The sequence below is a fragment of the Colias philodice genome, chromosome 32 (genome assembly GCF_061535455.1).
Source record: "Colias philodice isolate Cphi_HAF_F1 chromosome 32, ilColPhil1 Martin Lab GWU primary, whole genome shotgun sequence".
NCBI lineage: Eukaryota > Metazoa > Arthropoda > Insecta > Lepidoptera > Pieridae > Colias > Colias philodice.
Window position 1 is genome coordinate 2,122,409 of NC_143117.1, and position 13,042 is coordinate 2,135,450.

The window sequence follows — 13,042 nt, forward strand, 5'->3', positions numbered from 1 at the left end:
TTATCAACGAAAGCACGAGCTACTGTGTCTGTTTCCTTATTTGGTATTGGGTATGCTTCCACGTATTTCGTCAACTCACATTGTAGTGTTAGTATATAGGCATTTCCATTAACATCTCGTGTTATTGGACCAACTGTATCAAGAAATATTTTTTCAAAAGCTGAAGATGCAGTGCTAGTAATGCACATAGGTTGCTTCACTTGCTTATGAAATTTCTGCTTTTGACATTGCTCACACTTATTCACAAAGTTAGTTATGTCATTGTCCATATTTGTCCAGTAGTAACGTTTCTTTATGTTATTCGTCATTCTTCTTATACCAGCATGTCCACTGCTTGGTAATATATGAAAATCATTTAGTATGACCTTTTTGTCATCCATATTTTCTATTTTTACTACACCTTTTATTATGCATATCCGTGGTCCTTGCCACTTATTTATATTTTTTACTTCCTGAGCTAGCTCTTTTATTAATTTTTCATTTCTTTCATTTTTTATTATGCATAATTCTTGAATATTTTCTTTGTTACAGAATTGTTCTAATTCTCTCACTGCGAAAGCTCGTTTCAACCATGATCTAGAATTAGGATTCATTGTAACCATATTCCTTGAAGGTGTATACATAAATGTTTTTTCTTTACTATGGACATTTTCTGAACATGTCTCGTTCTTCGTATATTCGTTAGTCTCAAAATTGAATTCTATCGAATTTTTTGTCCGTTTAAGTATTTCTACGACTCTTGGGTGATCAGTCCAATCGTCAGCTTTTTCATCGTTATCCTTCTTCTTATTTTCCGTTTCATCCATCATTTTTCTTTGTCTTCTAGTCATAACCATGAGGCAATTGACTTTATTATTAATAGACTTTAGGTCGTCCGTTGTTAATACTATACGAGATAAAGCGTCTGCAGCGACATTATCTTTTCCTCGCGTGTATTCTATTACAAAATCGTATTCTTCTAAACATAGCCTGAATTTGGTAAGTCGACTCGATGGGTCTTTCATGTTGAATAAGTATATCAATGGTCTATGATCTGTACAAATTTTGAACTTTCTTCCATAAATGTATGGTCGAAAATATTTGATAGCCCACACAATTGCTAAAAGTTCCTTTTCTATCACAGGATAGTTTCTTTCAGCTTTGTTTAAAGTACGACTGGCATATGCTACTGGTCTTTTGTCTTGATTTGATAAAACAGCTCCAATCGCTAACCCTGAAGCGTCTGTATGAATAATGAACTCATTACTTTCTTCAAAATTTGGATATTGCAATAAAGGCGGGTTACATAGTGTATGTTTTAAAGTTTCAAAAGAATTTTGACAATCTGTAGTCCAATTGAAGTTAACATTTTTTCTGGTTAAATTATTTAAACTTGCTGTAATGTTTGCAAAATTTGGTATGAACTTTCTATAATAATTGGCAAACGCAACAAACCTTTTGACTTCATCTGCGTTTTTAGGAGTTGGATAATTTTGCATGACTTTAATCTTTTCTGGATCTGGTCTTATACCTTCTGGTGTAACGATGTGACCTAGGTACAAAAGATCTTTTTTCAAAAAATTACATTTTAATGGGTTTAATTTCATATTTACTTTTCTTAAACGTGAGAATACATCAATAAGATTTTTATTATGCTGATTTAAATTTCTTCCCATCACAATAATATCATCCAGGTAGACTATGCATTTTTCATAATTTAATCCTGATAATGCAATTGTCATCGCTCTACTGAATGCGCTAGGGCTTGTTTTTAGACCCATTGGTAAACGTTTCATTTGATAATGTTTATCAGCTACGAATGCTGTATATTTTCGGCTTTCTGCATCTAATTTCATTTGATAATAGCCCTGATTGAGATCTAAGTGACTAAAATACATAGCTCCTGATAAAGAGTCCAATATTTAGGTAATATTTGGCAATGGGAATTTATCGTCTTTGATACAATCATTTAGTTTTCTGTAATCTAGTACAACTCTCCATTTCTTTTCACCATTTGCTCCTTTTTTCTTAGGCACTATCAGTAATGGGCTGGACCATTCTGAAGTTGATTCCTCGATAATATCGTTGTCTATCATTTCCTGTATTTGTTTACTAATTTCCGCTTTCTGTGAATGAGGTAGTCTGTAAGGTTTAGAGTAAACTGGATTGGTATTTTCTTTTAGGTGTATTTTCTGTTCGTATAAATTGCAAGTGTTCAGTCGATCACCCGACAAGTGGAATATATCTGCAAACTTAGCACATATACTTGCAATACTTTTCTGTTCTTCTGCGTTCATGTTTTCTAGTTTCAGTAAATCGAATAACCTTTTAACTCTTTCTCCATTGTTTGTTACTTCTTCAAATGTGAAGCACTCAAACTCGTCTAAAGGTATTATCTCTGGTGTGAAACAATGTAAAACTACTTCTGTTTCCCTAGTATTCATAATATGTATCGATATTTTTCCATTTCTGGCTTTATTCAAAGTATTAGCTATGAATACTCCATCACACACCTCTTTTGAAGTTATTACACAGTTGCTAGTATGGTTCGTTTTTATATTAATTATTTTTTCACATCTGGGTGGCAGTTTTATGCTTGTTGTGTTTATATCTTCTGTTGAAAACATGTCTATTGGTATTGTTGTATACTTTGAATCTGTTTGAAGCGTTAATGTTTGGTTTTCAAAATTTAGTAATGATTTGTATCTCGACAAAAAGTCTTGCCCGAGTATACCGTCAATGTTTAATGGTAATGTTTTAAATATATGAAATTTATGTTCAAATTTTTCATTTTTATATTTCAATGTTAATTTTGTATATCTGTCTGAGGTTATTTTTCCACCAATGCCCTTAATTTGTGTTGTTTTTTGGGTAACTTTGTGTTTAGTATGTTGTATAGCAATATCTTTAATTATAGATAAGGATGCTCCAGTGTCTAATAGAAAATTTAGTTTTTTATGATTTATATAAAATTTTACTGAATTCATGTTGTTATAACTTAATACGTATTCATTATTGTCGAAAAAACCACTTCGGTATCGAGCTTTGCTCATCTTCGTCCTCTTCATTTTGCGAACTTTGGGCCAAATTTACCTGCTGATGCTGGTTTCTGTTTTTATGAGTATATGGTTGAGTACTACGGGTATTTGATTTATTCCTTCCGTTTGTTTTACCTCGACCTCTTTGAAAATTCCCTTGATTCCTACCACATGAATAGTTGGTGAATGTATTCTTAAATTGTGTTTTTGGTGACCTTGAATTAGTATAGGAATATGATTTTCCACAGTGTTTAGATCCTTGGAGTCCCCGATGATAGGGTCTTCCTTTTGCAAAGAATACTTGGTTAGATGATGGAGAAGTCATCGTTACTTCCTCATCCTTTGCGCCTTGAATAGCGTCCTTTAACGAATTGTAATTTCGTGCAGCTATAACAGTTTTCAATCTGTCATTCCGTAGACCATCGGCGAATTTATGTATTGCCTGTTTTTCATTTATGGATTTCAGAATACTGAACGTGTCTGAATTTCCTTTTGATTGTGAGATGGTAAGGTTAACAAACAGTTGCTCGAGCTCTGTTCCAAATTTATCTATCGACCGATTTCCTTGATAACAATTTAATAATTTTTTCTGCAAGGCGATTTCTGACTTAGTAGTTAGGAGGTGCTTTTTCATGTCACTAACCATTTCTTCTACGCTACTATAGGTATCTTTTAATCTTAATTTCGCGTTTCGTGACAACCGTGTCTTGCAAACAAATTGAATAAGATTTGTAATACTTTCTTTTGAAATCATTGTCACATATAATTCAATAGCATCTATTAACTGCAGAGTGACATTTTCTGTGTCGTCCATTACGGGCAACAGAGAAACTGCCGTTTTTAACTCAAATTCTGGTTTTGTCGACATGATTGTCATAAGATTTTTGATTTTATCAAAAAGACTATCTATTTCTAATGTTACACTTAATTCTTCTACTTTAATTTCTACCACTTGTATATAGTTTTTATACTCCTTATATACTTGTTTAGCTACTTCGTATTTTTCGAATGCTGTTTCACTTTTAAGACGTTTAATTCCAAACTTAACTAAATATTGCTTAATTTCTAGCAAATCATTTAAATATTTTTGTAATATTATATTAGACATTTATGTTTATATATTTATATATATATATTTTTTTTAAACATAAGTTTAATTAATATGTTAATTATATTTCTACATAAAGGATAAACGTGATTAAATAAAAATAGATTAGAGAGAAAGGAAAAATTGCCACTTACTTAAGTATACTGCGAGTCACTGCACACACTAATTGCCACTTTTGAACTGGGTTTTCAAGTTCTGTTTTACTTTTTATGTCCCTTTAAACCGAGGCGCGACGTGACTTCAAAACTATTTCCGTAGCTTGCCGCTGTATCTTCTTTGTAAGTCGCTTGTGCATCTTCTTGTAAACAGAATACGCAAATATTATTCCACAAATGACTGCTATTACCACGATCAAATTGAACATAGTTTCTGATTTTTCCCAGGGTGCGATGTTGTTTGGTGCGTAGTTGTTCTGTCCGCTCTGTGTTATAAATACTTCTTCTTTTTCGACTTCTTTAGATTGCTGCTTGCCCATTTTGTCTTTACCAATCTGCGTATGTAGAATCTCTTTCCCAACTTATTTTGTATAAAAATAACACGCTACCGCTATAAACTTCTTCAATCTTTGCAATAGCTCTCGTTCCGTCGGGGAAGTCCACATCCAAGCTGCATTCTAATGATATTTTTTGCATTAGGCTTATTTTTGTAGGGGATGTATTTTGATTAATGTGACCCTCTACGTAAGCCTCTATTTTGTCACGATGTTGGTCTTGAATTAAGCGAATGGCTTGAAATTTAACTTCGTATATCTGGCATACTATTAATAGTCTGCTTTTAATAAAATCGATATATGAAAAGACTTCCATCTTTGCAAGTACGTCCGATTATCGGTGCGACTGGCGTAATTCTCCATAATAATTTATTATGAAGCCTTCGGCTCTCCGTATGAAGATGAAACTCCGATTTCGGTGCCAAATACGGAACGTAATTCTAGAACACTGTTATCCGACGCGCCCGCGCTGGCAGGGTCGCCATGTGATGTGTGGTGTGCGTGGAGAGAAATAAAACGATTGATGGTTGGTTATACACTGACTTTTATTAGAGAAATTACCCCTTTTTATATTAAAATGTAAATAGGTACTTAAACTTGGAGTGTCTTTTTGACAGTGGTGTGTGACAGTCTCGCTCTGCTTATTTTTTCAATTTAAAAATAGTAAATTTACCTGTTAACACTTAAAAGTAGATAAAACAGTTATAAGATATACAATTAATAACGTGTAGTGAACAGTATAGTGTTATCTTCGTGAACAACAGTGATTATAATAAACATTAGTGCACAGCTGATGATCAGCTGATTTTACGATACCCGCAACTATTCAGTACAGCTGACCGTAAATTGGAAGACTTAAAATAATTAATTTATATTACTGCCATCTGGTGAACTAAGCTTGAATTACTTTGATACAATCAATAGTACTAATTACATAATGGCAAACAAGTGTAATGCGTGTGGAAAGTTCTTCGCTTTGGCAGATGGCGTAAAATGCAATAAGTGTAATATGTCTTATCATAAACAATGTAGCAATTATAGCCCAGACGCCCGCGGCAATACAAAATGGGTGTGTAAGACATGTAAAGCGAAAAATACTTCTAAAGCTGTCGAAATTACTCCCGCGCAGTGTCAAGATGCTGATGTATTTCTCGATGTTGTATCCCCCCATCAAAAAAGTTCCCCTTCTCTGATAGAGGAGATAAAGCTCCTTCGGACTGAGATATCGAACTTTAGATCAGATATGACGAAATTAACTGCTTTAGTTACTAACTTTGATAGTCGATTGGACAGCATAGAGGAGCGTGTGTCACAACTGGAGAGTGGGGCCTGCGTGGCGGCTGATAATGAGCAGTTACAACAGAGTCTAGACTCGATCGACCTCTTAAAGAAACAGCTTAATGAATCTGAGCAGGAAAAGCTGTTGAATGATGTAGAAATCTCGGGTGTTCATGAAAATACTGGCGAAAATTTACTACACATTGCAATCACGTTAGCGCAAAAAATTGGCATATCTATAGACGAGCGTGATATTGTTAACGTCCATAGGCGTGGTGTGCGTAAACGCGTAGATACGAATGGGAGCGCGGCAAGCGATGCGATACAATCGCGCCCCATAGTCTTGCGCCTCACGCGGCGACACCTTCGCGACGAGCTGCTGCGCGCGGCGCGCGTGCGGCGCGGCGCGGACACCAGCGGCACGGGGGTGGGAGGGGAGCCCCGCCGCTTTTACGTGAACGAACATCTAACGTATGCTAACCGCAAACTGTTCTTTGCAGCGCGTGAGAAGCTAGGGCGGTCAAATAACTGGCGTTTTGTATGGACTCGCGCGGGTCATGTATATGCTAGACGGGATAGTAAATCGAAAATTGTCAATGTTAGATCGGAACACGATATAGATAAGGTTTTTTGTCAATAACTCTTTCGATATTGTACGTATTCCTGGCAGTTGAGAAAAAAACTATTTTTTATTGTATTGTATTAGTAATATACGAATTTAGCTATATAAGTTATGTAACAGGTTTAAATGCACTTACTTTATTTTGGGTTAATTATTATGATGTCAAGCTTACAGTAATTTGCAATTTTATAGTGCGTTGCCTAAAAGTTCGTACTGTGAAATATTATACACCATCTCATTTGAAACTAATTGTACCGTTTTATTGTTGTATACTAAAGAAACATATTATTACAACCTGTTATCGTTCTATACAAATTGATATAATATTTAGTAAGATTGAATTTGCCATACTGTATGTTACAATTTTAAACATCATTATATTTTTAAAGGTTTTGTTACTTGCCTTGGATATTTTGCTTAATCACAAGTTAATTTCGACTTATTTTTTTACTAATGTTTTTGCTCTAGTGTCGAAAATTTATTTTGTTGTTACTTTTAGTTATTGTCTAAGCGTTACACTCGTAATCATAGTGATAGAAGTAAGATTTTTGTTTATCGTTGTTTATTTTGTTTTATTTTGTCATTATATAATAATTAATAGTAATTATTTCCATTATTGTCGTAGAGAAATTGATGTTGTTTTGGTCTGCCTTGTTGCCGGTGGTATGTTTGGTTTGTTTTTCGTACTTTCTTCTATATTTTACTATTTTATTGTATTTTTTCTATTTATAAACTATATTAATTGGGTAAATGATTTAGCACTAAAACTCCATGCAATGATGATATTGCATATCTTATTTAAATACATTCATATTTATCTACTCTTTTGTCCAATATGTATTTTATTTAATATTAATATACTATAATGATGGTTATAAAAAATCTCGTAATTGGCCTTATAAACATATGTTCGCTTGGTACTGGACACGAAGAGCTTCTTGCTGCGATGGAGCAACACAATGTGGATGTGTTGGGTATTAATGAGACATGGCTAAAAGAAGGAGAAGAGGGTCGTGCGCCTAAGTTCACTGGTTATCGCCTTGTTCATATACCTCGACCGTCACATGTGCGAGGTCGCGGCGGTGGCGTTGGCTTTTATGTTAGAAATAGTTTGAATGTGAAAGTTTTAAAACATCCATGTTGTTTAAATGTTGAGCAAATGTGGATAACTTTAAACATTCGGTGTAAAAAACTAGTAATCGGCACAGCTTACCGCCCGCCATGGTTGAATGTCGATACTTTTGTTAACGCAATTCATGAGTCGGTCGCTAGTTTTTCATGGGCTGATAATACTATAGTCATGGGAGATTTTAATATTAATTTTGCAGACAAGAGTACCATCGGTTATCGCAAATTGCTAGAATTCTTAACAATGACGAGCTTAACGCAAATTATAAATCAACCCACACATTTCACAGATCATAGTGAAACTATTATTGACCTTATATGTACGGACATAAATGTGCAACGGATATCAGTGAACCATATAAATGATTTAAGTCACCATGCGTTTGTTTCGTGCGAACTTTACATAGCTAAAGATAAGTGTATCCCTCTAAAAATACAATACAGACCAATTAAAGATATTAACATGGAACTATTCGAAACCGCTATGTCAAGCATTAACTGGGATGCTATAATAGACCACCAGGATATTAATAATTTTGTTTCGAATTTTAATTCAATCATTTTATCAATTTATGACTGTCTAGCTCCCATTAAGCACTTTCTGGTAAAAAATCAGAACTACCCTTGGATCACGTACAATATCAGGTTACTGATGAGACGTAGGAATGATGCATATACTAGAGCAAAATATTCTAAAAAGGATAGTCATAAATTATATTATTTGGAGTTAAAGAAAGAGGTTGCGAATGCGATTGAGCGTGAAAAAATATGTTATTTTGAAACGTTTGTAAACACGAATTTTAATAACCCGCGTATACTCTGGAATAATATAAAAAAAAATGTTAATATCAGTAGAAGTACTGACAATGCGTTGCCGGAGCATCTTAGAAATCTGATATAAATCGTCATTTTTTAGATATTCCTGGTAGATCGTGCGCGTCTAAAGAGGACATAGATTTCTTTTTAAACAATAAAAAAGGGACTTCACTGTTTTCTTTTGCGGCTGTCTCTAAAGACGAGGTGTTTAAGCATTTTAGATCATTGCATTCTAATGCTATTGGTTACGACGGAATCTCTCTAGATATGTTAAAATTATCGTTGCCCTTTACTCTGGAAACAATTACGAATATCATAAACACTTCACTTAAGACTTGCACCTTCCCTTCCACCTGGCGTAAAGCGCTCATTAAACCATTGCCCAAAACTAACAATCCAAGTTGTCTTAAAGATCTTAGACCAATTAGTATTTTGCCATGTCTATCAAAGATTCTTGAGAAAGTTGTATGTGAGCAAGTCAGGCGGTATTTAGATTTAAATGATATGTTACCAACTAGGCAATCGGGTTTTAGGAAACAAAACAGTACCATAACAGCTCTGTTGGATGTGGTTGATAATATGCTGGAGGCACAGGATCGAGGGGAGGGGAGTCTGTTAATCCTCTTAGACTACTCCAGAGCTTTCGATTGTATCAATATAGACCAGCTTCTCTGCAAGCTTTCATACTATGGTTTTGATGATGACTCTTTACAGTGGTTTAAAAGTTATCTTTCCTACCGCTCACAAATGGTAGAGTTAAAAGCGGAAAGTAGTCAACATGCATGTTCGTCTGCATGGGCGGAAGTTTCCAGAGGAGTACCGCAAGGTTCTATTCTTGGTCCTCTTTTGTTTATTTTGTATACAGCCGATGTTACGCAATGCATAAGGCATTGCAAATACCATATGTATGCGGACGACATTCAATTATACCTCTCGTTCAAGGCGAGTGAGATGGACATCGCTCTGGAAAGGCTACATGATGATTTGAGTCGTATATCGGTTTGGTCAGAATCTAATTGTCTTTCTCTCAATTCTAGCAAAACCAAATATATGATCATAGGCTCAACTCATCAAATCAATTCAATATTGGCCCAACAACCTACCATATTTTTAAACGGAGATCCAATAGAAAGAGTGACTGAAGTGCGTAATCTTGGTGTAGTGTTTGACGAAGGCTTGCGATTTCACAAGCACATCTTAAATATTTCAAAAAACTGTTTTTACCGACTGAAACTGCTTTATCGGATTAGACAGTCCTTGAGTGTTAATGTCAGGAAATTACTTTGTGAGTCGCTTATCTTGTCGAAGTTTAATTACGCGGATGTGGTTGTAGGTCCTAGGTTGCTGGCATCAACGAAAAAAATAGTGCAACGGGTGCAAAATGCGTGTGCCCGCTATTGTTACAATATTCCCTATCGTGATCATGTCACACCGTACTTGATCAAACACAACTCACTTAAAATGGAATATCGTACCCACTTACACCTGGCTACGCTTCTATTTAATGTTATAAAATATAGAGTACCTGTATATTTGTACAATAAATTGAAATGGTTGGCGGAAAATAATACAACCTACCAGACTAGACACGCATGTTCTTTGTTGGAAATTCCCCTACATAGAACTTCTACATTTAGAGGCAGTTTTAGGTATCGAGCCTCAAAATGTTGGAACGACTTACCGCCGCCTATTCGTTCACAACAAAGCTTATCTTCTTTTAAAAAAAAATTAAAGTCATATCTTCTCGATTTTCAAAAACGTCAACAAGAAAAAATTTAGCATTCCCAATAATGTTACTATGTGTTTATTTATTATTTAAGTATTTATCCAATAATCTCGTTACTAATGTTTAAATATTATTTATTTCCTAAGTATAAGTATATATTATAATTTATAATATTAAAATTAATAATTATAGTATTTTAAAGTATATGTATATTATCATAATATTAAAATAGATATATATATATATTTATTTTTTATTTTTTAATAACATGACGCAGTTTTGAGCAAAACATACATCCGCTGTCAGCAGGGCATTCTAAGGCAACCACTGAAAATCAGTGTATCGCACTGAGTGGCAGGCCTTTTGTGGCAAACATAGATTTAAGTTAGATTTAAGTTTCTTGTTTTATTTTATTTGTATCTTCTATGTCCACAATAAACATATTTCATTTCATTTCATTTCATTTCATTTCATATTTCAAACTAAATATCTATCCGATTACAGGCGTCGGATTGCTAGTCTCTAGTTACTAATTAAGGAAAAATAATATGATATTCCAGTAACAATTAAAATAATTAAATATGATATTCTTTATAGTTTTTAAAGACACGTGTGACCTAAATTCCTTAGTGATATCTGATAGGAGTCACATTATATTTATATATAGGTATAAGTACTCACCTATACCTAATACCTACATTACAATTGTAATAATTGATCGTGGGTATAGTAATTAATTATTCTAATAACGCAATTAGTAATATGTATATGTATTTTCGGTGGGATTCAAAACAAAAAATTGGCCCGTGATTTTTATGAAATTTCACCACATTGCAAATCACATCAATCATAGTTCATACACATGTATGACGAAAGTGAATAGTATTGTGGCTAACATTGACTCATCAGTTCATCACTGAAACCAGTGATAAATCAGTACCTATATCATATTGTGTTTGAATATTTTTAAACAATGATATAAGTATACAATTATTATAAATCGATAAACTATCAAAGTAATCACAAACTTGCAAACATTGGTAAAATATGCTTTAGCGAATTTTCAGACAGACACACAATTTTATTACTTAGTTTGTTTTAGCAAAGTAGGTACCTACTCTGTTTACGTCACGCGTCGGCCGTCGCGTCGTCGAAAACGGTGCACCCAGAAACAAACATACCTAATTACCTAATTCAGTTACAATCCTTCTTTTGTTCCAATACGATTTTTTTTCCTGATAGCTAATAGCAAAACCATATGTTACTTTGTTTTCGTAAATATGTTTTTCACCTTCCTGGTTATTTTCACATAATGAAATATAATAAAATAATAAATAGTGTATTAGATTTGTTATTGTATCTTGTATACGAATTATTCTTACTTGTTGGTTATGAAATGTTCAAATACCTATTGAAATAATTTACTGTTACAAATCATTAGTGTTATTAGTTTTGAGTGAATAGGCATGGATCAGAAATTCAGAATATTATATGCTGCTAACTACTCAAATACATACATGTTTTGATAAAAAAAAACAATAGTGTACAGTGAAATTAGTCTCGAGAAATTTTTGCATATGTAGTGGTGTGTATATTACTCAGATCTTAGAGCGCGTTTCCATTATATCGTTCTAGCCTATACAAAAATGTTTCGATATCCTAACATTACTATTTAATTTTATACTTATCCCTAGCAATACTCTGATTTATGTTTTAAAGAAAATGGTTTTGACTTTATAAAAAAAATAATATATCATTCAATTTTACGTCCTTGAGCCAATGACAAGGCGAATACCGTGAAACAATAAAATATCTTGTTCATAATAATTTGTTTCGTAATTAATATTTGACCATAATAATTACGAAACAAAACAAATAAATAAATCGTCACTTGATAGTGGAAAGTGGAAACACGCACAAAACCAGAATAAACCAGTTTACGCTGTCCGCAGGTGCCTCGTGCAGTCCGGCGTCAGTCGCTTGGTACCGTTAGAACATAAAGCACACATTTCATTCGAAAATTATAATTATTACGTAGTTTAATTGTTAAATTTTGTATTTGTTGATTGTTGTTATTGTTTGTTATTGTTGTTATTGTTTGTTATTAAAGTGAAACTTTTATTACATCGTCTCAAACTTTTTGGTCTGTGTAGCGCATGTCGCGTGTATCGCGGCTGCCGAGTAGGTATACCTACTCGGCAGCCGACCGTCACGCGACATGCGCTACACAAAGCAGTGTTCGGAACCGTTCGAACAGTTTCACTTTTACCGTGGTTTACATTTTTGGCCGGAGAACACCTAATTCATACACGTCTTCACTGAAGTAAAAATCGGCACTGCTTGTAATGTTTGGAACTAATAAAATATTAATAATACTAATATTATATACTTGAATAAAAACTAAAAATAAAATGTTGTTTTTTTTTATTTGCTGACCATACACTACTACAAACGCAAAAATTTCTCCAAGCTAATTTACCTGTAATGTAATAAAATAAAACTGCGTTTTATTGTAATCAATTTTGACATTATTTATTTTCCAAAATTAATGATGAATAAAATAGTTTACGCCAACAAATATGTATAACTTTTATTTTTATAACAATCGTTCATACCGTAGCAGGTAGCGTTTTGAGTCTCACGCAACGTTGCCGCATCGCATGACAGTAGCAATTGCGACGTTGCCATTCCTTTAGTATAAACAAACACTATGGATACCTACGCGTAGGTACGCTCGCGAATGCAAATTCGGTGATTTACTAATTATTGATAATCATTGAATTCGTTTTGAAATAGCCTGTACTTTGTAATTTTTAGTGTTATAGACATTTATAAAATGTGGTGCTCATTTTTTTTT

General features: G+C 33.7%; 1 protein-coding gene across 1 annotated transcript; it reads left to right on the top strand.

Moving 5' to 3' along the window:
• The first annotated feature begins 5,503 nt into the window (after window positions 1-5,503).
• Window positions 5,504-6,697, top strand: LOC149474946 (uncharacterized). The gene has a single exon (XM_089714045.1). The coding sequence runs from the start codon at window positions 5,553-5,555 to the stop codon at window positions 6,531-6,533; it is 981 nt and encodes a 326-aa protein (XP_089570171.1). The 5' UTR covers window positions 5,504-5,552; the 3' UTR covers window positions 6,534-6,697.
• The last annotated feature ends 6,345 nt before the right edge of the window (window positions 6,698-13,042 follow it).